This window comes from Sus scrofa, chromosome 13 (genome assembly GCF_054392235.1).
Source record: "Sus scrofa isolate SSC_HxYL_T2T_F1_AM1 chromosome 13, Sscrofa_HxYL_maternal_Yorkshire_Landrace_v2.0, whole genome shotgun sequence".
Classification (NCBI taxonomy): domain Eukaryota; kingdom Metazoa; phylum Chordata; class Mammalia; order Artiodactyla; family Suidae; genus Sus; species Sus scrofa.
This window is the reverse complement of record NC_139395.1, coordinates 83,827,914-83,851,875: the sequence shown is the minus strand read 5'-3', so window position 1 is coordinate 83,851,875 and position 23,962 is coordinate 83,827,914. Positions and strand designations below refer to the sequence as shown.

Here is a 23,962-nt window from a genome sequence, read left to right as displayed (position 1 = left end):
GATTTATTAAAATCTGCTACTCATCTATAAAGTAAATGTTAACTGGATGACCTCTTAGGTTCCTTTCTAGCTCAAAGAATCTGTGCCTGTAAAAGTAACTTCTAACTATAACAAAGCAGCATATTATTTTATTATTTTATATTTACACCATCAATGCTGTGATTGTAGGCTCCTTATGAAGTTTTTTTTCCTTTGCTTTTTCTTTTTTTTTTTTTCTTTGATTTGTTTTGTTTTGCTTTGTTTTTTGGTGTGATACCTCTAGTGCTTAACATAGGCCCTTGTGTATAGTAGACATTTTGCAAAGTTTTGTTAAAAAAACGGTAAATCATCTAACTCGTGAGTTCATTAAATCCAAACATCAGGCCTGAAGTACATCTGGCAGTGCTAATCTTCAATGATGTGCTTCATGTAAACCAGGAAAACAGCCCTCCTGTGACAAAGCAATTCTGAGCAATAGCCCTAGATTCCATAATGGATATTTTGCTGTTGGGTTGAAGTAGGGTAAGCTGGATAAAATGTTAATAATCTAAACTGACAGTCAATTCAGTCTGTAGTTTTTCCTCAGCAGCCTTGGAGGGATGAGTATCAGCTTTTGGAAGCTATTTTTCTCATAAGAATTCTGGGCCTTTGTTCCATTCACAGTAACACAGGCTCAGTCACTGTAGTGTGTAAGATCTAAAAGGATGATGTTGAGGAGAGCTGGTGAGCATTTATATTAAACATTTGCTGAATATCTATTTTGTACAAGGCATTGTGGTAGCTTCTTGGGGCAAAAGATGAATGTGACATGATCTCTGCTTTTGGGACTGTCAGTGGAGGCACTGCACTCAAGCAGTCATTTCAGCATAATGTGATAAGGACAGTGATACAGATACATAGATATATGGGAACATAAAGGCAGAGTCATTAATTTAGCTGGGAGAGGGAGGTTGTCAGGAAAGATTTCCTGAAGGAGATTATGCCTGAGGTGAGTTTTCTTTAGTCAGAAAAGGAAAGGAGGACATGCCCAGGACTGGCTGAGGGAGCCGTGTGGGCAGAAACCTGAAAGTGTGAAACAACGGACAGATCAGGAGAACCAAGTTTCAGTTGCCACCCTTAGCCTGTATGGATTTAAATTTAAGGTTTGCATTATTCCCAAGTGATCCATGACATAGTTTTTTGTTCGTTTGTTTGTTTGGGTTTGTTTTGTTTGTCATTTTGCTGAGGCACATGGTAATATCTTTAGCTTCAAAGCTAGTGAGCAAACCCTGTCAGAATTCACATTTTAGTCAATTGTCATATATGCATTATCACCATGAAATGATTTTAAAACTTTGTTACTTATGAAGATGGAGCTGAAAAGTGCCAGTGGTAGAAAAGAGAATGGGTTCTTAAGTAGTTCTTAGCAGAAAAAGAAAGTTTGAGACAAACTAGACTGTATTGCCAAATTCAGAAGTGACCAGGATTATTGTCGTGAGTATCACTTGAATATCAGTGTTTTTCAGACTTTTTTAAAAGTGTGGTTTTGTGTGTCTGTATGTTTTAATTGAGATAACATTAGTTTATTTATAACATTGCATAAGTTTCATGGGTATAACGTTGTATTCTGTATTCGGTGTTCTGTATACACTCCATCTTGCTCACTACCAAAGTTTAGTTTCCATCCAGCACCATACAGGTGAACCCCTTTCACTCTCCTCCTACCCCCTTCCCCTCTGGAAACCACAAATCTTTTCTCTTCATTTTTGTTTATTTTTGTTTGTTCATTTTTTTTTGAGTTTTTTTTAAATATTCCACACATGAGTGAAATCATACAGTATTTGCCTTTTTTCCATATGACTTATTCACTTAGCATAATATACTCAGGGTCCATCCATGTTGTCACAAATGGCTTGTAAGTAATGCTGTAATGAACATAGGGGTGCACATATCTTTTCAAATTAGTGTTTTCTATTATTCTGGTAAACACCCAGAAGTAGAATAACTAAATTATATGGTAGTTCTATTCTTAATTTTTTTGAGGAATCGCTGGTGTTTTCCATAGTGGCTGCAACCATTTTATATTCCCACTTAACAGTGGATTCCCTTTTTTCCACTCACCAACACTTGTTATTTCTTGTCTTGTTTGTTTGTTTGTTTAGGGCTGAACCCACAGCATATGGAGGTTCCCAGGCTAGGGGTTAAATTGGAGCTGTAGCCACAGCAATGCCAGATCCAAGCCACCTCTGCAACTCAAACCACAGCTCACGGCAACGCCGGATCCCTAACTCACTGAGTGAGACCAGGGATTGAACTTGAGTCCTCATGGATGCCAGTCAGATTTGTCTCCACTGAGCCACGGGAACTCCTTTCTTGTCTTTTAGATAATAGCCATTCTTGTGATATTGTGGTTTTGCTTTGCATTTCCCTATTAAGTAATGAAGTTGTTTGAACATCTTTTCATGTGCTTACCGGCTGTCTGTATGTATGTCTGTATGGTTATCTGTACGTCTTTTGAAAAATGTCTCTTCAGATCCTCTACCCATTTTTTGATCAGATTGTTTATAGAGTTGTATGAGTTCATTTATTTTAGGTATTAACCCTTTATTGTTCATATTATTTGCAAATGTTTTCTCCCATTCATTAGGTTGTCCTTTGTTTTGTTGATGGCTTCCTTTGGTGTACAGAAGCTTTTTAGTTTGATGTAGTCCCATGTGTTTTTGTTTGTTTTTGTTTCCCTTCCCTGAGGGAAACATCCAAAAGACATTGCTAAGACTGATGTTAGAACATATAGCCTATGTTTTCTTCTAGGATTTTTGTGGTTTTAGCCCTTACACTCAAGTCTTTAATCCATTTTGAATTAATATTTGTGTAATGGTATAACATAGTTCTGGTTTCATTCTTTTGCGTGTGGCTGTCCAGTTTTCCCACCACCATTTATTGAAGAAGCTGTCCTTTCTCCGTTGTATATTCTTTGTTCCTTTGTCATAAATTGTTTTTACATGTATGGGTTTACTTCTGGGCTCTCAATTCTGTCCTGTTGATCTGTGTGTGTGTTTTTCTGCCAATACCATGTTGTTTTGGTTGTTGAAGCTTTGTAGTATAACTTGCAGTCATCTTTGTGATACTTCCAGCTTTGTTCTTTCTTCTCAGGGTCACTTTGGCTATTAAGGGTCTTTTGTGGTTCTATACAAATGTTAGGATTTTTTGTTCAGTTTCTGTGAAAAATGTCTTTGGGATTTTGATAGGAATTACATTGAATCTGTAGGTTGCTTTAGGTGATACGGACATTTCAACAGTGTTAATTCTTTCAATCCTTGAGCATGGAATGCTTTTCCATTTCTTTGTGTCTTCTTTAATTTCTTTCAGCAACATTTTATAAGCTTTCAGTGTACAGGTCTTTAAGCTCTTGGCTTAAATTTATTCCTGAGTATTTTATATTTAGTTGTGATCAAAAATGGGATTATTTTCTTAATTTCTCTTTCTGCTAGTTCATTATTAGTGTATAGAAAAGCAGCAGATTTTTGATTACTGATTTTGTAACCTGCAAATTTACTGTATTCATTTATTCTAGTAGTTTTTTGGTAGCATCTTTTGGATGCTTTCTATTTCTCTTTCTTATTAATTTTCTGGCTATAATTTTTTGACTAGAATTTCCAATGTCATGTTGAATAAGAGCAGCAAGAGTGGGCGTCTTTGTGTTGTTCCTGATATTCGAGGGTTAGGTTTCTTTTTTTCCACTGATGAGTAGATGGGTTTGTCTATAAGGTCTTTATTATGTTGAGGTATGTTCCCTTTATACTCATTTTATTGAGAATTTTTATCATAAATGGATGTTGAATCCTATCAAATGCTTTTTCTGCATCTATTGATACTATCATACGATTTTTTATCTTTCATTTTGTTAGAGTGGTCAGTCACATGAATTGATTTGCAGATGTTGAACCATCCTTGCTTGTATCCCTGTCAAACTTTTTTAAAACCAGCAATAAAACATTGTTTCCTTTTCTTTTCCCAAGCAAAAATTTCCTGGAATACTCACATAAGATAGATAAAAGAAGAGTCAATCAGGGTTCCAGGAGCCCTGCTCACTATTCACTTTTGTGGTGGTCCAGACACATCTCCATAGACCCTAGAGTTGTTCTATGTACCAAAGTTCTATATTAAAAAGTTCCAAGGTAGAGTTTTCTTGTGGCACAGCAAGTTAAGGATCCAGCATTGTTACTGCAGCAGTGGCTTGGGTTCTGTCCTGGCCTGGGAACTTCATACACTGTGGGGTTGGCCAAAAAAAAAGCAAAGATGATTCCTAGAACTTAAAAATACTTTGGTTTGTATAAGAATTATTTATCAATGAGAAAAAATTTTATCACAACTGAAAAGGCCTGTTTTTTAGACTGTAAGTTGAATCTTGGTTTTAGCTCCAAAGTAGAAAATGGAATGCTTAGAAAAAAGGTTTGCTGACTGTGAGCTAGTGGAACTTAGTCCATTTTTATTTTCTATTACACCCACTTGAGATCTCCTCTCCATTTCATGGCACAGCAAACTGAAAATCAGGTCAGAATTGCACATAAGGAATTTGCTCAACAGAGTTGTGCTTACTGTGAGGAGGGAGGGGCATTCATTTCTACAGTGAGATTTTGGAGATAAGTAGAATGCATTGTCATGATTAAGATATGCTTTCTGCAAAAAGTGTTAATAGACCATGGGATTTCTTTTCATTTTGTTTGGGATGAGATGTGGGGGAGGTGACAAAGGCAAGCCTCAAGGAGATGATGCAGAATTCAAACCCAGAACTGTAAAACGCCTAGGAGAGGAGTCTTCCCTCTGTTTTACATCCTCCACACAATCTGCCTGGCAGAAAAAGAAAAGCTTGTAAGACCAACCAGAGCATGTTTGTTAATGATTAGAAGGTAGATTCCCGTGTAGTTCCTAGGACCAAGAATAAAAATCTCTAGGGACTACCATTTGTATGGGATTTGAGGGGGTAGTCTACCCCAAGTCAAATATTCTAACCTTTTGCCCCACTAAACATACTTGACTTGAACCACACACTCCAATTTTGGTTCAGAAACATGGCTACTGTATCTCTCAGAAAATACCTGGCAGAACAGTGGTTTGCAGGTGCTCCAGCATCCATTTGCATAGGTCCCTGCACAATTCATTCTACGAAATTGGCCTTGGAAAAGAAACACTTTCAGAAAAACCAAAATAGTCAAGCTTCTGCTTATTTTCTGATTGTTCACAAAGACTTCCTCACTCTCTACCCTCTTCTTTTACCCTAAAATTCTCCCTTCATTTTCTCAGAAATAATGTGGATTATTTAGTGTACAGAGTATGAGGTTTCCTGAAAGAGCCAGTACTCTATAAAGCGTAGATGACTTCATCACACTAAGTAAACAGAGTGGAACAGTCGCTTTTATTGAAGATAGCAATGTCAAGTCAGTGGTTTCTGAATCTTTTTTTTTTTTTCTTTTCTTTTCTTTTCTTTTCTTTTCTTTTCTTTTCTTTTCTTTTTAGGGCCGCACTCGTGGCACATGGAGGTTCCCAGGCTAGGGGTCCAATCGGAGCTTCAGCTGCCGGCCTATGCCACAGCCACAGCAACAGCAAGGCCGGATCCGAGTTGCGTCTGCAACCTATACCACAGCTCACGGCAACGCCGGATCCTCAACCCACTGAGCAAGGACAGGGATCGAACCTGCAATCTCATGGTTCCTAGTCGGATTCGTTAAGCACTGAGCCACAACGGGAACTCCTCTGAATCTTTTTTAGTTAAAAATTATACTTGGATTTTGAGTAATAAACCAAGGAAGGAATAGAAAAAGGTGATTTCTTGAATGCTTGCCATGTTTAGTAGGCATAACACACATTTAACATCTTTTCAGATAATCTCAGGAGAAAGTGATAACCCCATTGTATGGAAGAGAGAATATAGGCTTAAAGAGAACAAGTAGGTGGCCCAGAGCAAGACATACATCTAGTGAGGTGATGGGTCAGATTTTTTTTTTTTTCCCTACTGTACAGCAAGGGGGTCAGGTTATCCTTACATGTATACATTACAATTACATTTTTTCCCCCATCCTTTGTTCTGTTGCAACATGAGTATCTAGACATAGTTCTCAATGCTATTCAGCAGGATCTCCTTGTAAATCTATTCTAAGTTGTGTCTGATAAGCCCAAGTTCCCATCCCTCCCACTCCCTCCCCCTCCCATCAGGCAGCCACAAGTCTCTTCTCCAAGTCCATGATTTTCTTTTCTGAGGAGATGTTCATTTGTGCTGGATATTAGATTCCAGTTATAAGTGATATCATATGGTATTTGTCTTTGTCTTTCTGGCTCATTTCACTCAGGATGAGATTGTCTAGTTCCATCCATGTTGCTACAAATGGCATTATGTCATTCTTTTTTATGGCTGAGTAGTATTCCATTGTGTATATATACCACATCTTCTGAATCCAATCATCTGTCGATGGACATTGGGTTGTTTCCATGTCCTGGCTATTGTGAATAGTGCTGCAATGAACATGCAGGTGCATGTGTCTCTTTTAAGTAGAGTTTTGTCCAGATAGATGCCCAAGAGTGGGATTGCAGGGTCATATGGAAGTTGTATGTATAGATTTCTAAGGTATCTCCAAACTGTTCTCCATAGTGGCTGTACCAGTTGACATTCCCACCAGCAGTGCAGGAGGGTTCCCTTTTCTCCACAGCCCCTCCAGCACTTGTTATTTGTGGACTTATTAATGATGGCCATTCTGACTGGTGTGAGGTGATATCTCATGGTAGTTTTGATTTGCATTTCTCTTATAATCAGCGATTTGAGCATTTTTTCATGTGTTTGTTGGCCATCTGTATATCTTCTTTGGAGAAATGTCTATTCAGGTCTTTTACCCATTTTTCCATTGATTGATTGGCTTTTTTGCTGTTGGGTTGTATAAGTTGTTTATATATTCTAGAGATTAAGCCCTTGTCAGTTGCATCATTTGACACTATTTTCTCCCATTCTGAAAGTTGTCTTTTTGTTTTCTTTTGGGTTTCCTTTGCTGTGCAAAAGCTTTTCAGTTTGATGAGGTCCCATGGGTTTATTTTTGCTCTAATTTCTATTGCTTTGGGAGACTGACCTGAGAAAATATTCATGATGTTGATGTCAGAGAGTGTTTTGCCTATGTTTTCTTCTAGGAATTTGATGGTGTCCTGTCGTATATTTAAGTCTTTCAGCCATTTGGAGTTTATTTTTGTGCATGGTGTGAGGGTGTGTTCTAGTTTCATTGCTTTGCATGCAGCTGTCTAGGTTTCCCAGCAATGCTTGCTGAATAGACTTTCCTTTTCCCATTTTATGTTCTTGCCTCCCTTGTCAAAGATTAATTGACCATAGGTGTCAGGGTTTATTTCCGGATTCTCTATTCCGTTCCATTGGTCTGTCTGTCTGTTTTGATACCAGTACCGCACTGTTTTGATGACTGTGGCTTTGTAGTATTTCTTGAAGTCTGGGAGAGTGATGCCTCCTGCTTGATTTTTGTTTCTTAGGATTGCTTTGGCAATTCTGGGTCTTTTGTGGTTCCATATAAATGTTTGGATTGTTTGTTCTAGTTCTGCGAAAAATGTCATGGGTAATTGGATAGGGATTGCATTGAATCTGTAGATTGCTTTGACCGGCCTACGCCAGAGCCACAGCAACGCGGGATCCGAGCCGCGTCTGCAACCTACACCACAGCTCACGGCAACGCCGGATTGTTAACCCACTGAGCAAGGGCAGGGACCGAACCCGCAACCTCATGGTTCCTAGTCGGATTTGTTAACCACTGCGCCACGACGGGAACTCCGATGGGTCAGATTTGAACCCAGGTCCTTTTTCTCCCATCCGTGCCGTTTCCACCACATTGCCTTTACGTATAATTGTTGTCAGAGCTGGGTGCTGCCATGTTCTAACACTTTTATCCACTGAGAGGGAGTAGACATATCTTTAATATATTTGCAAATAAAAGTTGAAAGCCATTATAAAGCTTTATGGAATACTCTGCCCTACGTGGCTCCAATTCTGTCCTTAGCTAATTGGTATTTTGAGGTGTAAATGTTGAAATTTTCTCTTTGGCCAATCAGATAATAGATAACAAAATAATAGATAACTTTAACAATGAATTATTTTTACTTTTTTTTTTTTTTTTTGTCTGTCTTTTGAGGACCACAGTTGTGACATATGGAGGTTCCCAGGTTAAGGGTCCAGTTGGAACTGTAGCTGCCGGCCTGTGCTGCAGTCACAGCAACTTGGGATCTGAGCCGAGTCTGCAACCTATACCCACAGCTCACGGCAACACCAGGTCCTTTACCCACTGAGCGAGGCCAGGGTTCAAACCTGTGTCCTCATGGATGCTAGTTAGATTCATTTCTGCTGAGCCATGATGGGAACTCCAACAATGATTTTTTAATAGTAAGAGACAGAGTTTAAGCAGAACAGTATAGTCAGCTTCTTTTAGCAACAGTTAGCTATTAATCTTGGCTTCTGACCATGTCTCCCAGCTTTGTAGCATGTTCCCTAACTTATAATAAGTAGTCAAAATATATTTAACTGACTGACTTTTGGTCATGGCTTTTTCTATACTGATTCTGTGCTAGTTTCTATACTAGTTCTAACCTCAGCAGTAGATGGGCTGGAAGTTGCTACACTGGCAGGTGTGATTAGACATGAAAGCCCTTTAGGATCTGGTCATAGGAAGCCCTGTTGTGAAGGTGATATTGCTGCTGCTACTGTCAGATTGTGATAAGGTAAGAGGGATACCTCGAAGTCAGTCATTTGTAAATTAGTGAAAACAATGCCTACTTTATAGGGTTGTTGGGAGAACTGGAAGATCAGGCAGTAGACAATAGCTGCCTAACCACATGACCAGTTAGCAAGAAAGGTGACTGTTGTTACTTTATGTAATGTTGAATTACATTATTCTTTTGTTTGAACTCTTTGTACTCCTTATTTATACCTGCAATGTGTAAGATCTTGGATAGAAGTATATTCTGGAATCTTTAATGTTTGAGTTTTTTAAAAAGAACCATTTAGGAGTTCCCATTGTGGCTCAGCAGGTTAAGAACCCGACTTGTATCCATGAGGACGCGAGTTCCATCCCTGGCCTCCCTCAGTGGGTTAAGGATCCCGCATTGCCATGAGCTATAGCATAGGTCGCAGATGTGGCTCAGATCTGGCACTGCTGTGACTGTGGTGTAGGGTGGCAGCTGCAGCTCTGATTCAACCCCTAGCCCAGGAATTTCCATATGCCGCAAGTGTGGCCATAAAAAAGGGGAGAAAAAAAGGAGCCACTTACATGGTACAAAAAGAATAGCCAGTACTAATAGCTTACTTTGTACCCAGTACTGTTTTGATAGCTTATGTGTTTATTGACTCACTTCATCATCACAGCAGTCTTCTGAAAATGGGCATTGGTACTATCCCTATTTTACAGTTGATGAACTGGATACAGAGGTTAAGTAACTTGCCTAAGGTTACATGGCTAGTAAGTAGCAAAGCCAAATTTGAACCTCCTCAGTTTATGCCAGAATCCTTGCTTCACTGCTATAGTAAATATAGCCAGGCTTAATAGTCTTGTTTTTCTGAGCTGTGCCTTTTCCTGTATAAGAAAACTATTTGCTATTTTCCAGTACTGCTTCTAAAAGGTTTAAAATTAGCTCTTCACATTTGCAATATAGTTGTTTGTCTTGAGTGAAGTAGGAATCTAATTTTATATTATATGTGGATAGCCAAGTGTGCTAGCAAAAGCTATCGGAAAAGAGAATTTTCCAGTTGGTACGTATACAGCTCATGGCTAAATCAGGCGGTACCAGTGCTGAGTATTCAGGCCACCGTGGACTTTGTTCACAGCTCAAAAGATACCGAGAAAGTATTCACAGCCCTGTTCTGTAATTCTGTAATTGAGTATATCTTTTTCTCTCCTCTCTTTTGCCCTACCCACTCCTCTGCCTATTTCTCCCTCTCTTCTCTCTCCTTCCTTTTTAAGAATAGTGTCTGCCAAAATTGGAAGGAGTTACTGAGTAATCCAGTGATTCATGGTTTCAAGTGTTAAACTATTCTCCTGCTGGAGGCGTGGGTTAGCTTTCTTTCCCAAAGCTTAGGACAGTGGGTTCTGTCAACTGTGCCCTTGCAGGCATGTTGATGTTTCTAAGTGGGAGTCGCATACTGAAAGGAAATAGTGTGGCTCCAAACAGCCCAGGTAGGACTGTAAAGACAGTCTGGCTTATTTCTTTAGTTACTGTGTAGGGAAATAAAATTACATCTAAACTAAGATCATTTGTAAATAATTATATTGAAACTTTATTTTGAGTTTTTTTTTTCAATTTTAGAGATGTAATCCAACCTTAATTCTAGTCCCAAAGCCTTCTTTTTAGCAGTATGATCAATTTATGTCCTCCCAGAGTAACAGTTAAATATGACCTCCATGTCTACACGTCTTCTTCAGACAACAGAATGCATATAAGTTGATATTCAAATTAATAAGAAAGAACCTAAGAAAACTAGACCATGCATAAGCTTGAAGTCTTAGATCTAGCAGTATTTCATATTTGCTTTCCTTTCATACTGTGGTAGATTTTGAGCTGTTAAACATGTACACAGTCAGGGTCATATTACACACATTAGTTATGGGATCTGAAATCCCATTCAGAAAGAAAATCACACAGTGGGCACTTTGTACAACCTGAGTGAGCAAGCCTCAGGCACCGAAGAGAGTAGGTTTCCAGGAGCGTCTGTTACAATTCTTGGCAACTTGGTTATCTGGAACTCTGGCTCATCCTCCCTCTGCTGCTTTCCCTATGGCTCTTTCACTGCTTGTTAGCCTGCACCTAGAGATGAACAGGGCAGATGGAGAAGTGACAAAATAGTTATTGTGCAAACCCTTAACTATGCTGCAGAGTTTTATTAGTCATTTTTGTTATTCATTTCAGTTTTCAGTTATTTTTTGCTTTTATTTAAATGTATGGTATTTCTCAGATGTTCATCAAGAAGGAAAATCGTATTGTTTTTATTCACATCGGTAGAAATATATTGAATCCAGTAATGTACTACAGGTGTTTTGAAGTTAGATGTCAGCGTAGTCCCTGCTCACACAGCAAATGGATGAGATACAACCACGATGACAAAAGAGAATGCATCTTAGACCAACAAGTTAATTATCAGCCTTTCATAAATATTTCATATTTGGTATATTATTGTCATTACAGAATTAATTAATTCAACCTTTTAACTGTAACCTTTATACAGTTCTTTCTAGCAAATTGCTGCTGGTAGCAGGTTAGGGTTTGAGAATCAAGAAAAAGAGTACTCTTAATCTCCAGAATGGTAAACTTGTAAATTGTCACTCTCAGTATTATTATTACCATGAGATGGTGGGGTTTTTTTTATTATTATTTATTACTGTTACTGCTCCATAGAGAGCAGTTTCTAAAGTCTTCTTCCATGTGCCTTACCCTAATTCACCACCACAGGCTGCACCCAGGTCATCTTCCTGAAGTAATTTTTTTCCTGGGTTAGGGAAACGTGACCTCCCCTTAGCTTTGGCTAATGGCTTTGCAGTATTAAGTTTTCACATCTGAACAATTTGTCTTTTTCTTCAACTCCCTTGAATGATTGCTTACGCATACCAGAAGTTCTTAGTCTTTGTATGTCTTTGGAGTGAGTCCCTTGCTTAATAAAGATCTTTTACTGGATGGAACTCACAAAAATTTGAGTTTCAAAAGGCCTGAACTTTATCATTGGCTTGTCTAATTACTTATCTCTTACTGTCCCTGTCCCTGACTATACATGTTATCTTTCCCACATTTATCACAGTTACTTGTGATCTGGGATTTTAACTCTCAAGAGCACATTCATGCGTGCACTTTCAACAGTACTGTCTCGTTCTTACTGTCACTTGTCTCCAGATACCAATTAACTGTCCCTACTGGAAGAAAATGATTACATCACGCTTGGTATGATTTGAATAAAAAGATACAGTGATAAAATGGGATTTTTATATCTAGCTACTTAAATTACTAGCCAACATTTTCAGGTGACCATAATCTAAGTGCATGAATTGGAATTCAGTGTATTCTTAATTTTATGCTTTTCATGTAATTAAGTTGAAATGCATATGTACCTTGTTGTACATAGATTTGCTTCTGAACAAAAGTATGTGTAGAGAATGTGAATTAATGCTTTACACTCCGTAAGGGAGCTTTGTTATTTAAAGAAATACTGTAATAAATCCTCTAGCAAAGGAAGAGGATTACAGTTTACTTTGCATGAGAATCTTTTTTCCATATATCTGTTTTGCTAAATGTACTTATATGAGGACAGTGTCCAAGAGGGACACTTACAAGGAATTGTACAGGACAGGAGGAATTAGGTCAGCTATACGTGCTGAGGAGGTAAATGTTCAGTACATTTGGACCCATTGATTCTGGAGAGCTAGTCCTCTTAGGCTCCTTCTAACATCCACCTCTTGCTTTTACGCTAGATCGAGCGGTTGGAGGTAAGCAGCCTCGCCCAGACTTCCAGTGCAGTGGCCTCCAGCACTGATGGCAGCCTCCACACAGACTCTGTGGATGGAACACCAGACCCTCAGCGCACAAAGGCTGCTATTGCTCACTTGCAGCAGAAGATCCTGAAGCTAACAGAACAAATCAAGATTGCACAGACAGCCCGGGACGACAACGTTGCTGAGTATCTGAAGCTTGCCAACAGTGCAGACAAGCAGCAGGCTGCCCGTATCAAGCAGGTCTTTGAGAAGAAGAACCAGAAATCTGCCCAGACCATCCTCCAACTACAGAAGAAGCTTGAGCACTACCACAGGAAGCTCCGAGAGGTGGAGCAGAATGGGATACCCCGGCAGCCAAAGGACGTCTTCAGGGACATGCACCAGGGTCTGAAGGATGTGGGGGCGAAGGTGACTGGCTTCAGTGAAGGTGTAGTGGACAGTGTCAAAGGTGGACTCTCCAGCTTCTCCCAGGCAACACATTCAGCAGCAGGGGCTGTGGTCTCAAAGCCCAGAGAGATTGCTTCATTAATTCGGAATAAGTTTGGCAGTGCGGACAATATCCCTAACCTGAAGGACTCTTTAGAGGAGGGGCAAGTGGATGATGGGGGGAAGGCTTTGGGAGTGATTTCAAACTTCCAGTCGAGCCCCAAATATGGTAGTGAGGAAGATTGTTCTAGTGCCACTTCAGGCTCAGTGGGAGCCAACAGCACCACTGGAGGCATCGCTGTAGGAGCGTCCAGCTCCAAGACAAACACCCTGGACATGCAGAGCTCAGGATTCGATGCACTACTCCATGAGATCCAGGAGATCCGGGAAACCCAGGCCAGACTAGAGGAATCCTTTGAGACCCTCAAGGAACATTACCAGAGAGACTATTCATTAATAATGCAGGCCTTACAGGAGGAGCGATATAGGTAAGTTACATGCAGTTCAGATCCTAAATTACTTATGTTTAGGTTCCCCTTCCTTTGGATACTAGGGAGTACCTTTAAAAGGTCTTTGTAGAGTGTCTTTCTATAGAGACTTTATAGCACTTGAGACATTATGTGCTGTTTGTGTGAGTTCTGATCATTGAGAGCAAAATAGAGACACAGCAAAGTTAGATGACACCCAAGATGATACACCAATAAAGTGTTTTAATTGGGGTGATGATTACTGGAGTCCTCCAGTCTTTGGCTTTCAAATGAAGCCCAAGCTTTTAAAGCATCCCACCTAATGGCTGCACCTACGGCATATGAAAGTTCCCAGGCTAGGGGTCTAATTGAAGCTGCAGCCGCTGGCCTGTGTAACACCGGATAACAGCCATAGCAACACTGAATCCAAGCCACATCTGCAACTTACACTACAGTTTGTGGCAGCGCCGGATCCTTAACCCACTAAGCAAGGCCAGGGATTGAACCTGCATCCTCACAGAGCTATGTCAGGTTCTTAGCCCTCTGAGCCACAACAGGAACACCTGTAGCTATTTGACTTTGAACACACTTATCTGAGCAATTGCTATGGACAGATTAGACTGGAAATAAATCCAGGTAAACCTGTCTGTTACATTTTTTATGAATCAGCAAATGTCTGAATGAGGGTGAACTTAAACGTGAAACAGGGGAGTTCCTATCGTGGCTCAGAGGTTAACGAACCTGACTAACATCCATGAGGATTCGGGTTCAATCCCTGGCCTTGCTCAGCGGATTAAGGATCCGGCGTTGCCGTGAGCTGTGGTGTATGTCAAAGATGCGGCTCAGATCCTGTGTTGCTGTGGCTCTGGCGTAGGCCAGCCACTACAGCTCCGAATGGACCCCTAGCCTGGGAACCTCCATATGCCGCAGGTGCAGCCCTAAAAAGACAAAAAAAAAAAAAAGTAGTAGTTAGCAAATTCTCAAAGGACTAAATGCTTTGAGTCATAATCTGTGCTCAAGATAGAAGCTGGTCTCTTTTTTGTGTTTCATATGTCACACTGTGTTCATTTTAGACCACCCTTAGTTCTCCAAAGGTATGTCCTTTCCCCTTGTTTCCATCACATGCAGATAGAAATAATATCCATATGGAGTACTCATTCAGACCAGGGTAGGCCACCTCACTGATACAGATTAAGGGCATGATATTACAGAAACCACAGGGCCTGTTTACAGCCACAGGTTAAGCCCTGGAAGACCCCTGGGTTCTGGTCCTGTCCCAGTTGCTACCTAGAGGGAATCCTCAGAACTTCTACCACAATATCAAAGTTTCAACAGACAGTCTCTTAAGGTCTCTTTACTTTACCTCTTGTAAAAAATAAACAAAAGTTTGCTTTTATGAGATAATCCCAGCGCCTGAAATAAATTGTTCATATGTATCAGTTAGCTCTGAGAGGAGTTAACAGCAGCAAGCTCTTCCCAGATGATGAAAATGCTCATCAGTCATTCAGTCCTACCTCTTATCCTTGCTCTTCTGTCCTTCAATTCTGACTTAAGACTTTAAGGGAGAAGAAAAAGAAATGTAGGAAAGAGGAATGAAGTTCTAAAAGCAAATATTCTTATTTTAGTGTTTGATACATTCCTTTTTTTGCTTTTTTTAGGACCACACCTGCAGCATATGGACGTTCCCAGGCTGGGGGTTGAATCAGAGCTGCGGCTGCCAGCCTATGCCACAGCCACAGCAAAGCCAGATCCAAGCTGCGTCTATGACCTATGCCATAGCTCACAGCAACGCCAGATTCTTAGCCCTCTGAGAGAGGCCAGGGATTGAACCTGCCTCTTCATGGATACTAGTTGAGTTTGTAACCTGCTGAGCCTGCTCTTTTTTTTTTAATATATTCTTTAATATACTTAGACAATATCTAAACTAGTGAGTGATCTAACAAATACTCATATGGACTCTAAAGCACCCGGTCCTTTGTACCAAGGTAAACCTAATTCCCAGGTTCCAATTCTAGTCCTGCTGTACTTACTAATCTTGAAAACTGGGCAAGATTCTTAAATTCCCTAAGTCTTGGTTTCTGCACCTCTAACATAGGACAATAGTAGTCCTTCATAAGGTTATCATGCCATTTAAGTGAACTGATTTATGTAAAGCACATAGCTCAGCATCTGGTCCCATAGTGTTTGATTGATGTTAGGTAGCAGCTGCTACTGCTGCTATTAAAACATACCCCTCTGAACATGGAGACCTGGGTGTTCCAGTCAGTTGCTCAGAAAAACAACTGCCTGCTTTGACCTCTTTATTTTGAAAATGTAACAAAACATTCTAGTTTTTAAATTCCTCCAGAGTTTAAAATTCATATAGAGTTTATTATGTCTTCAAGTCAGATGTAGGCCATTGTGAGAAAATCAATTAGGAAAACAGGTCTCTGAAGCCCCTCTTGCGTTCATTTAAAATAATTGTTTTGGAGTTCCCGTTGTGGCGCAGTGGTTAATGAATCCGACTAGGAACCATGAGGTTGCGGGTTCGGTCCCTGCCCTTGCACAGTGGGTTAACGATCCGCGTTGCCGTGAGCTGTGGTGTAGGTTGCAGACGCGGCTCGGATCCCGTGTTGCTGCGGCTCTGGCGTAGGCCGCTGGCTACAGCTCCGATTGGACCCCTAGCCTGGGAACCTCCATATGCCGCGGGAGCGGCCCAAGAAATATTAAAAAAGACAAAAAAATAAATAAATAAAATAAATAAAATAAAATAAAATAATTGTTTTAAGTTCCCATTGTGTCTCAGCGGAAACAAACCCATCTAGTATCCATGAGGATGTAGGTTTGATCCCTGGCTTCACTCAGTGGGTTAAGGATCCAGAACTGACGTGAGCTGCAGTGTAGGTCACAGAGATGCTTGGATCTGGTGTTGCTGTGGGCATGGCATAGGCTGGCAGCTGCAGCTCCAATTGGACCTGTATACTGGGAATTTCCATATGCTGCAGGTGCAGCCCTAGTTAATTAATTAATTAAATACAATAATTGACAGACTGGACAGAACTTTAGCTCCTCATTATCACTTCATTATAAGAGTCAAGTCCTAGCCACTTACGACATAAGGAGAAGTGCATTTCTTTCATTGCACTTTGGATTCCTGGTAGTAAGTGAATGATGTTTTTTTTCTTTTTTGACCTCCCCATGGCATATGGGGTTCTGGGGCCAGGGATCAGATCTGAGCTGCAGCTGTGACCCATGCCACAGCTGTAACAACACCAAGTCCTTTAACCCACTTTACTGGATCGGGGCTGAAACCTGCATCCTGGCGCTGCAAATACACCACCGATCCTGTTGCACTACCTTGGGAATTCCTATAGTTTATTTTTTGAAGCACCAAAACTTTTCACATTTTAAGCATTCTTGCAGAATTTCTGTATCTTCTTTTAATAGAGTAGTACATTGACCCTAACATGTTTGGAAATAGCTTAAAACCATACTATTCTAGCTTAGAGTTTTACTCTCAGGGTAGTGAGAGTGTAAGCTTACATGTCTCTGCATGGTCCTGGGCATCTTGCTTTTAAAATTTCCTTTATCTGCCTTTTTAGTTTGTTCTTTCTTCTTTCCACATGTTCTCCACAATGTTAGTGAGCTGCCTGCAGCAGTTTCTCTTTACTAATTTCTTTTTGGGCAGGGGAACTGTACCCACAGCATGCAGAAGTTCCCAGACCAGGGATCTAACACACACCTTAGCCATGTCAAGCAGCTGCAGTGATAAGGCCAGATCCTTAACTCACTGAGTCACCAGGGAACTCCTCTTTACAAAATTTCTATGTTTACTCTGTTACAGGCTTGACTTTTTGTCTAGGAAGAAAGTGGGCTAAGAATGGACCTAAGGGACTCTTCTGTGACAAGAAACCAGTTAATGTGTACATGACTGCTCTAGACACACTTCTGCTTATTTTCTCTGCTTTAATTCATTTTACTAATATCTGAGTCGACAGGAAGGAGGCCATGCACAGTGTTGTGGCTTGTTATTTAAGTGAGGAGGAGGACACTACCACCAGCAGCATTTGCTGAATTCCTTTGACTGTACATAGTGCTAAGTACTGCATGTATATTTGCTAATCCTCACAGTGGCCCTGCAGGTAGATTATATTACCGCATTTTACCATCAATCTTCTGCTGAGAGATTGAGGCCCAGTGAGGTTTTAAATTTTGCCAAAGGTTACTCTAAGTGATAGAGCCAGGAATCAACCCCAGTTTTATCTGACTCTGAAGCCTATGTTCTTTTCATACTAGGACAGGTTTTTTTCCAAATTCAGTCCTCAAATCTGTATGATTGAAAGACTAGTCAATAGTCTAGTTCTAAGGAGCTCTGACTTCATTAGCAATGAGTATTGGGCTTTTTCAGGTCAAAATGTGTATTACTCTTTTGGTTATCCCTATTTTTAACATTCTGTAAAATTCTGTGAATGTGCAAGTCTGGAAAGTTTTCACAAGCTGGTACAGCAGTGTAGATTTAGGGCACATCTGCTTAGGGAAACCTCCATCCCATCCTGATTTCCCCCGTTTCAGAGTCCCGTCTCAATAGTGTCACTCAATGTGCTTCCCATTGGTCTCCACCGCAGTGACTAGCACCAGGTAAAGAGTTTTCCCCAAGACTATCTACTTCGGAACAGTCAGAAACATTCAGAAACATGTAGAGGACAGTGTCTCTCTCCACTTACGTGCCGTGACTAAAGAGTGTTTCTTCAGCACCCACATGCACTCAGCCCAGAAAGTCATTGTAGCAGAGCTTGGATCTGAACTCCACCTCAACCTTTGACCAGTAACTGCGTGTTCAGTCTTTGTGCTTTGCATTGGACTCTCAGCTATGAGTGGGGTCATATATTTGAGAAGGTAAGAGACAAGATTAGAGGAAGTCTTTTGTGGCACAGCAGGTTAAGGAACAGCGTCACCACAGTGGCTTGGGTCACTGCTGTGGTATGAGTTCGATCTCTGGCCCAGGAACTTCCACATGCTGCAGGTGTGGCCAAAATGTTTAAAAAGACAAGAATTAGACATTTCTTTTAGTGATGGGTCTATGCTGACTTTAGCTTCTTCTTCTTTAGCTTGCTCTTCATACTGTTTAGATTATTACTACAGATTTGTTAGTGGCAACTGGGTTCACTTAGTATTTCAAGAGATAGAGGGGCTGGTAGAGATCTAGTTTTATCTCATCTACAGATGAGTGTACTGAGGCCCAGAAAGATAAAGGGACTTTTGTCGGGTCGCACAATCAAATGGTTTAACAAACATTTAATTTGCTGCTAAAAGCTGGAGGGTTAGTCCTGTTCCCCAAATGGGTATACTATATTGAGCTATCTTAGGAGAAGTCCGGCTGTGACAAAATGCATTTAAAATAGGAGATAATTAGGAAAACATTTCAGCCATGGTTCTGCAAGTTCCTTTGTGGTTTTTCCCTTAGGGAATCTGTGCCAGGATTTTACTCAGCTACTGCCTGTGTAAAGCAGGGTCATGTGGGACAGGCCAAAAACCCCCTGGTGTTGATGGGCAGTAATGCCATTTTGAAAACTTCTATTTTAAGAGGATTACTATTCTTTGGAAATCAGCTTCTGAAACTGTATGAAGCCCAGGGATATTTTAAATTGCACTGAGTCATAAGAGTAAAAATACAGCAGGAGGCAGTCACCAAGAGCAGTCATCACATGCAGTAGAGTAGCTCAGCTAACCCAGTTAGGTCCAGGCCATTGGAGTTCTAACGAAAGATATCGTTGTTTAAGTATGGGTTTACTTTTCTATCTTTGTACATAAGACAGAGATACAGCCAGATAAAGCTGTTTTAGCCCCGTGTTCCACGTGTTAGACCTGTTTTTCAACTGTAAATTGATCTGAAAGTCTCCAGAGGATATGAGAACATTGAATCAGATTAGTTCCTTTTTTTTTTTTTTTTTCTTTTTTTTGGGTCTTGTCTTGCTGCACCTACAGCATATGGAAGTTCCTAGGGTAGGGTAGGGGTTGAAATGGAGCTGCAGCTGCTGGCCTGCGCTGCAGCCACAGCAATATGGGATCTCAGCCACCTCTGTGACCTACACCATAGCTCATGGCAACACCAGATCCCTAACCCACTGAGCAGGACCAGGGATGGAACCAGTGTCCTCATGGATATTAGTCGGGTTCATTACTGTTGAGCCAAAAGGAGAAGTCCCAGTTCTTAATTTTTTTTTTATAATTTTTTTTATTTTCCCACTGTACAGCAAGGGGGTCAGGTTATCCTTACATGTATACATTACAATTACATTTTTCCCCCACCCTTTCTTCTGTTGTAACATGAGTATCTAGACAAAGTTCTCAATGCTACTCAGCAGGATCTCCTCGTAAATCTATTCTAAGTTGTGTCTGATAAGCCCAAGCTCCCAGTTCTTACTTTTTAAGAGAAAAAAAAGCCCAATTGAGAGGTGCTTATAAATGGTGCTTCATTAGAAGATTACCTTCCATTAAAGAGGCCTTCTGTATAGATGGACTCTTCCTGGTAATGGAGGGAAAAGGGGAGGAAGGAGGGAGGAAGGGCAAAGGAAGAGAGGGAAAACAAATAAATTAATTACTTATTTAATTGAGGTTGGACAAGGCTGAATTTGCTTGCCAGTTCTGACGCTTACTGGCTATGTGACCTGCACCTCATCTGAGCCTTAGTTTCCTCTATAAAAACAAGGTAAATGATACCTGTTGTACAGGGTTGTTGAGATTATTAAATGACATACTATTAAATCTCCAGATTGCTCAGAAAGCCCCTGTAGCTTTTATTTCTTCTCTGTATCCTTTAGGCATCTGCTGCTTTATTGTCTTTAAAATAAGGCAGGGCCTGTCCTGAAAGTGTGGGGATTGCTTGCTAACTGGCGAATGATTTTGTGCATTTTCCTGTTCAGCTGAAGGCTAGTTCAGTGTTTCCCAGCTGCTTTTGGGGCTTCAGCAGAAATGAGGTGACAAAAGATAAGGAGGGAAGATCCACTTGCTTTTCCCCAATTCAGCTAGAAATATATTCCGGCTCCCATTACATGTCATATCTCCTAACCAGCCTGTATGTCCATTCTGGTCCAACACTGGCAGAAACTACCTCAGGTCTCTTGTATGCATTTGGGAAATAATGCAGTAGTCTGCTTTCATAGTTGCCTGTTGGTTTTCAGCCCTGGAACGTAGTTCTTCCTGTTTCTCTCAGTACCTGTTCTACAAGATTCCCTAGCCCTCCTGTCCTAGTAAACTATTGCCCAACTAAGGAAGAACCACCAGCTTTCCAACTTTGAGCCACACCAAAGAGTGATGCATTATATTAAGCATTCCCAACCTGTGCACTCACCAAAGTTTCTCATTCATCAGGAATTTGCCCCAAAAGGGCCCTGACTTGTCTTTGATCTGGGACCGTGACTACTGTGTTGATCAATCCAGTGTATGAAATTGGACCAGTTTCCAAGACCATTTGTAATTTCCATTTTCCAAGACCAATATTCATTTATGAATTGTAAGCGTACAATAAAATCTAGATTTTTTTTTTTTTTGGCCTTCATAGTTGCAACCTGTGCCACAGCTGTGGCAACAACAGATCCTAAACCCTCTGCACCACAGGGGAACGTCCTAGATGTGTTTTAATAATTCTTTGGGGGAAGAATTTCACCTGCCCAAATATGATATAACCTACTTTTTTTTGTTGGCCACACCCATGCAGCAGTTCTTGGGTCAGGGACCAAACCCAGGCCACAGCAGTGACCTGAGCCACAACAGTGATAGTGCTGGATCCTTAACCTGCTGAGCCACCAGGGAACTCCCTGACCTACTTTTTTTAAAAAGATCTTATAATGTTCAGGATGTCTGTTTACTGATAGTTAAACTCAAATCATATTAGCTGTCTACATTCCCTTTGAGTTATAATGATTCAGGAAAGATTTTTAAGTAAAAAGTTTCTAAATGAGTTATTAATCTCATGCTTCTTTGTATACTAGATGGAATCACATGAAAAGCATGTGCCAGTCAAAATCATTTACTTATAGGAACAAGAACCACTCCCCACTTCATGTCCAGAGAGTTTTTTATTAGTGTCATAAAAAGGGGTTAAAATCACTTACAAGGAGCTCTTTTTTTTTTTTTTTTTTTTTGCTTTTTTTGGCATATAAAAGTTCCCAGGCTAGGGTAGAATCGGAGCTACAACTGCCAGCCTACACCACAGCCACGGCAGCATAGGATCTGAGCCCCATCTGCAACCTACACAACAGCTCTCGGCAACGCCAGATCCCTGACCTACTGAGCAAGGCTAGGGATCCAACCCACATCCTCCTGGATACAAGTCAGGTTTGTTTCTGCTGCGCCACAAGGGGAACTCCAAGGAGTTCTTAGTTTTAACAAAAGTCACATGTGAAAGGCTGTACACAATTTACTTTACCTTTCTTCCCTCCTAGTTTGGTGTTAATATTTAATGAGAAACTAGAAGTGCTCTTTCTATGAATTCTGGGTGCCTGGCTTCTCCATTTTAGGAGTCAGCTTGGAAGTAAACAGTAGCAAGTAAAGTAAGCACAAGAGTTTATAATGTTAATAACAGAGGTGTGGAAAGTGTTTCTCTTCCTTTCATTGTTCACATTTTGAGTTTGTCTAATAGTATGGGGGGAATGGTTTTATAAAAAGACAATAATAAAACAAATATAAAAATCAAGAAGGCTGAATCAAGCAGTTCAGATCCTCCCTACACCTTACCAGCAGGGGAAAATTACAGCATTTTTCTCAGTTTCCCATTTCTTTTCCCTTTTTCGGGGGGGGCACCCCCGACATAATGGAGTTCCCAGTCAGGGTTCAGATCAAAGCTGTAGCCTCGAACTAAGCTGCTGCAGTGCCGGATCCCTAACCCATTGTGTTGGGCTGGAGATCAAACCCGCGTGGCAAGACACTGCCAATCCTGTTGCACCATAGCGAGAACTCCTCCCATTTCTTAGTTATAAATGGAAGTACCTCCCAGGGAGGGAGGAGGTGAGGATTAACGTAGAAATGTCTTCATGAGATTGCTACAGATGCTACCCGTAAAAAGACATAGTGGGCAGGTAGCTATTGTTATTTGTGGTGCTAGTATTCTGATGTTCTGATGATTACAATGACTAAGTAGATTACATCAAACCCTAAATTCCCCACACTTACATTCTTCCACTCAGAGTAACACCATTTCATTTTTACTGGGCTCTTTGCGTTAGCCTGTTGGCATACTATTATTTCACATGTGGATTATGTAAGCTACACAGAGGCTGATGGCACTGATAAAATGTTTGACCAGGTATTCCTAAACACAGTCAGGTTTGTGCTTTCAATTTGCAGGTTGTGAGACTGTGAAAAGAGCTTTCATGACCTAGGTGAACAAATTAGGACAAGTGTTTTAATAATGGTGAGCCAGTACCATTCTTTCAGGGCACTGAGGCAACCCAGAGGACCTCCACTGCAGGACACCAGGGGCGTCTTGCCAACCTCTTTGTTCATCATATTTTGCAAAAGCCTCAAAGTTTATGGCTTTCTCAGTTTCCTCCCTGATGTTTCCTGTAGATTGGAAGTGCTTACTATGGTAACGCAAACACAACTATTAGTGTGAGCGTAATAGAATTTCAACTACAAAATAACAGCTGCAACTTTTCTGTTCTTTCAGAAAGTCATCATTCTCCAGGTAATTCTTCTGACTTGAAGAGGGAAACAAATGCTATTGGTTATTAGTAGATGAATTAATGGGGCTGTTTCAACTGGACCCTTTGTGAGTTTTGCTTCAGCCCTGAGTTCTACAGCTTTGTATCACCTTGGCAAGTCTCCTTACCTGTTTGTGTTTCATCTGTGGGGAAATGCAGCTCATTCTACTTACCCAAAAGCTACTTTGCTATCTGACTACTTACTAATAAAGTGCTGTCTCTGGGAACAATAGTTGTATTTTCCCATTTAGGAAGACTCAGATCTTGAGATCTTGCTGTTAATTTCCATGTAACTGTGAGTAAATTCTTCAACTTCTAAAAGACTTCATTTTTATGCAAGGGCATGGTAATCCATGGTAAGGATTAGCACTTTATACTCAGCACTTTCTGGAAATTTGCAAATATCAGATAAGATTTTCTTAAGAGACTTTCCCTCATACACATACAAAACAAGGAAGGTAGATAGGAGAGTTTTATCAATTTAAAGGACTGCTTGGAACAGTCCAGTGCATGGAAGTCGTTGAATTATCTGGCAGACCTGAGCCAGGGAATTGCAGGGGCCCATTTATATGCTTGTGCTGGCCCTCTTGATGAGGAAATAAGAGTTAAGAGGCTCATGCCCAGCTAAGAAGGACAGAATGTATGCCCAGTAAACCCATTTATGCAATGTCATAGGGAAAACAACATGAATATACTGGAAAAAGTGAAAATTTCAGAATATATAAAATTGGGAATGTGGAGATAAGTGAAGAAATGGAGGGTTAGAAAAGAAATCAGAAGTAGGAAGCTGTGGGGAGTTCCTGTTGTGGCTCACTGGATTAAGAACCTGACTAATATTCATGAGGATGCAGGCTCAATCCCTGGCCTTGCTCAGTGGGTTAAAGATTGCTGCTAGCTTCAGCCTAGGTCACAGATGCGGCTG

The 23,962-nt window shown here is 40.6% G+C and overlaps 1 protein-coding gene across 1 annotated transcript in view; it reads left to right on the top strand.

The window, feature by feature from the left end:
• TMCC1 (transmembrane and coiled-coil domain family 1) overlaps window positions 1-23,962 on the top strand; it is a gene marked incomplete at its 5' end in the record, with an annotated part of 184,717 nt that overhangs the window by 148,949 nt on the left and 11,806 nt on the right. The window contains 1 exon segment of the mRNA NM_001258443.1: window positions 12,447-13,381. Within this exon segment, the coding sequence (NP_001245372.1) occupies window positions 12,447-13,381 (935 nt within the window).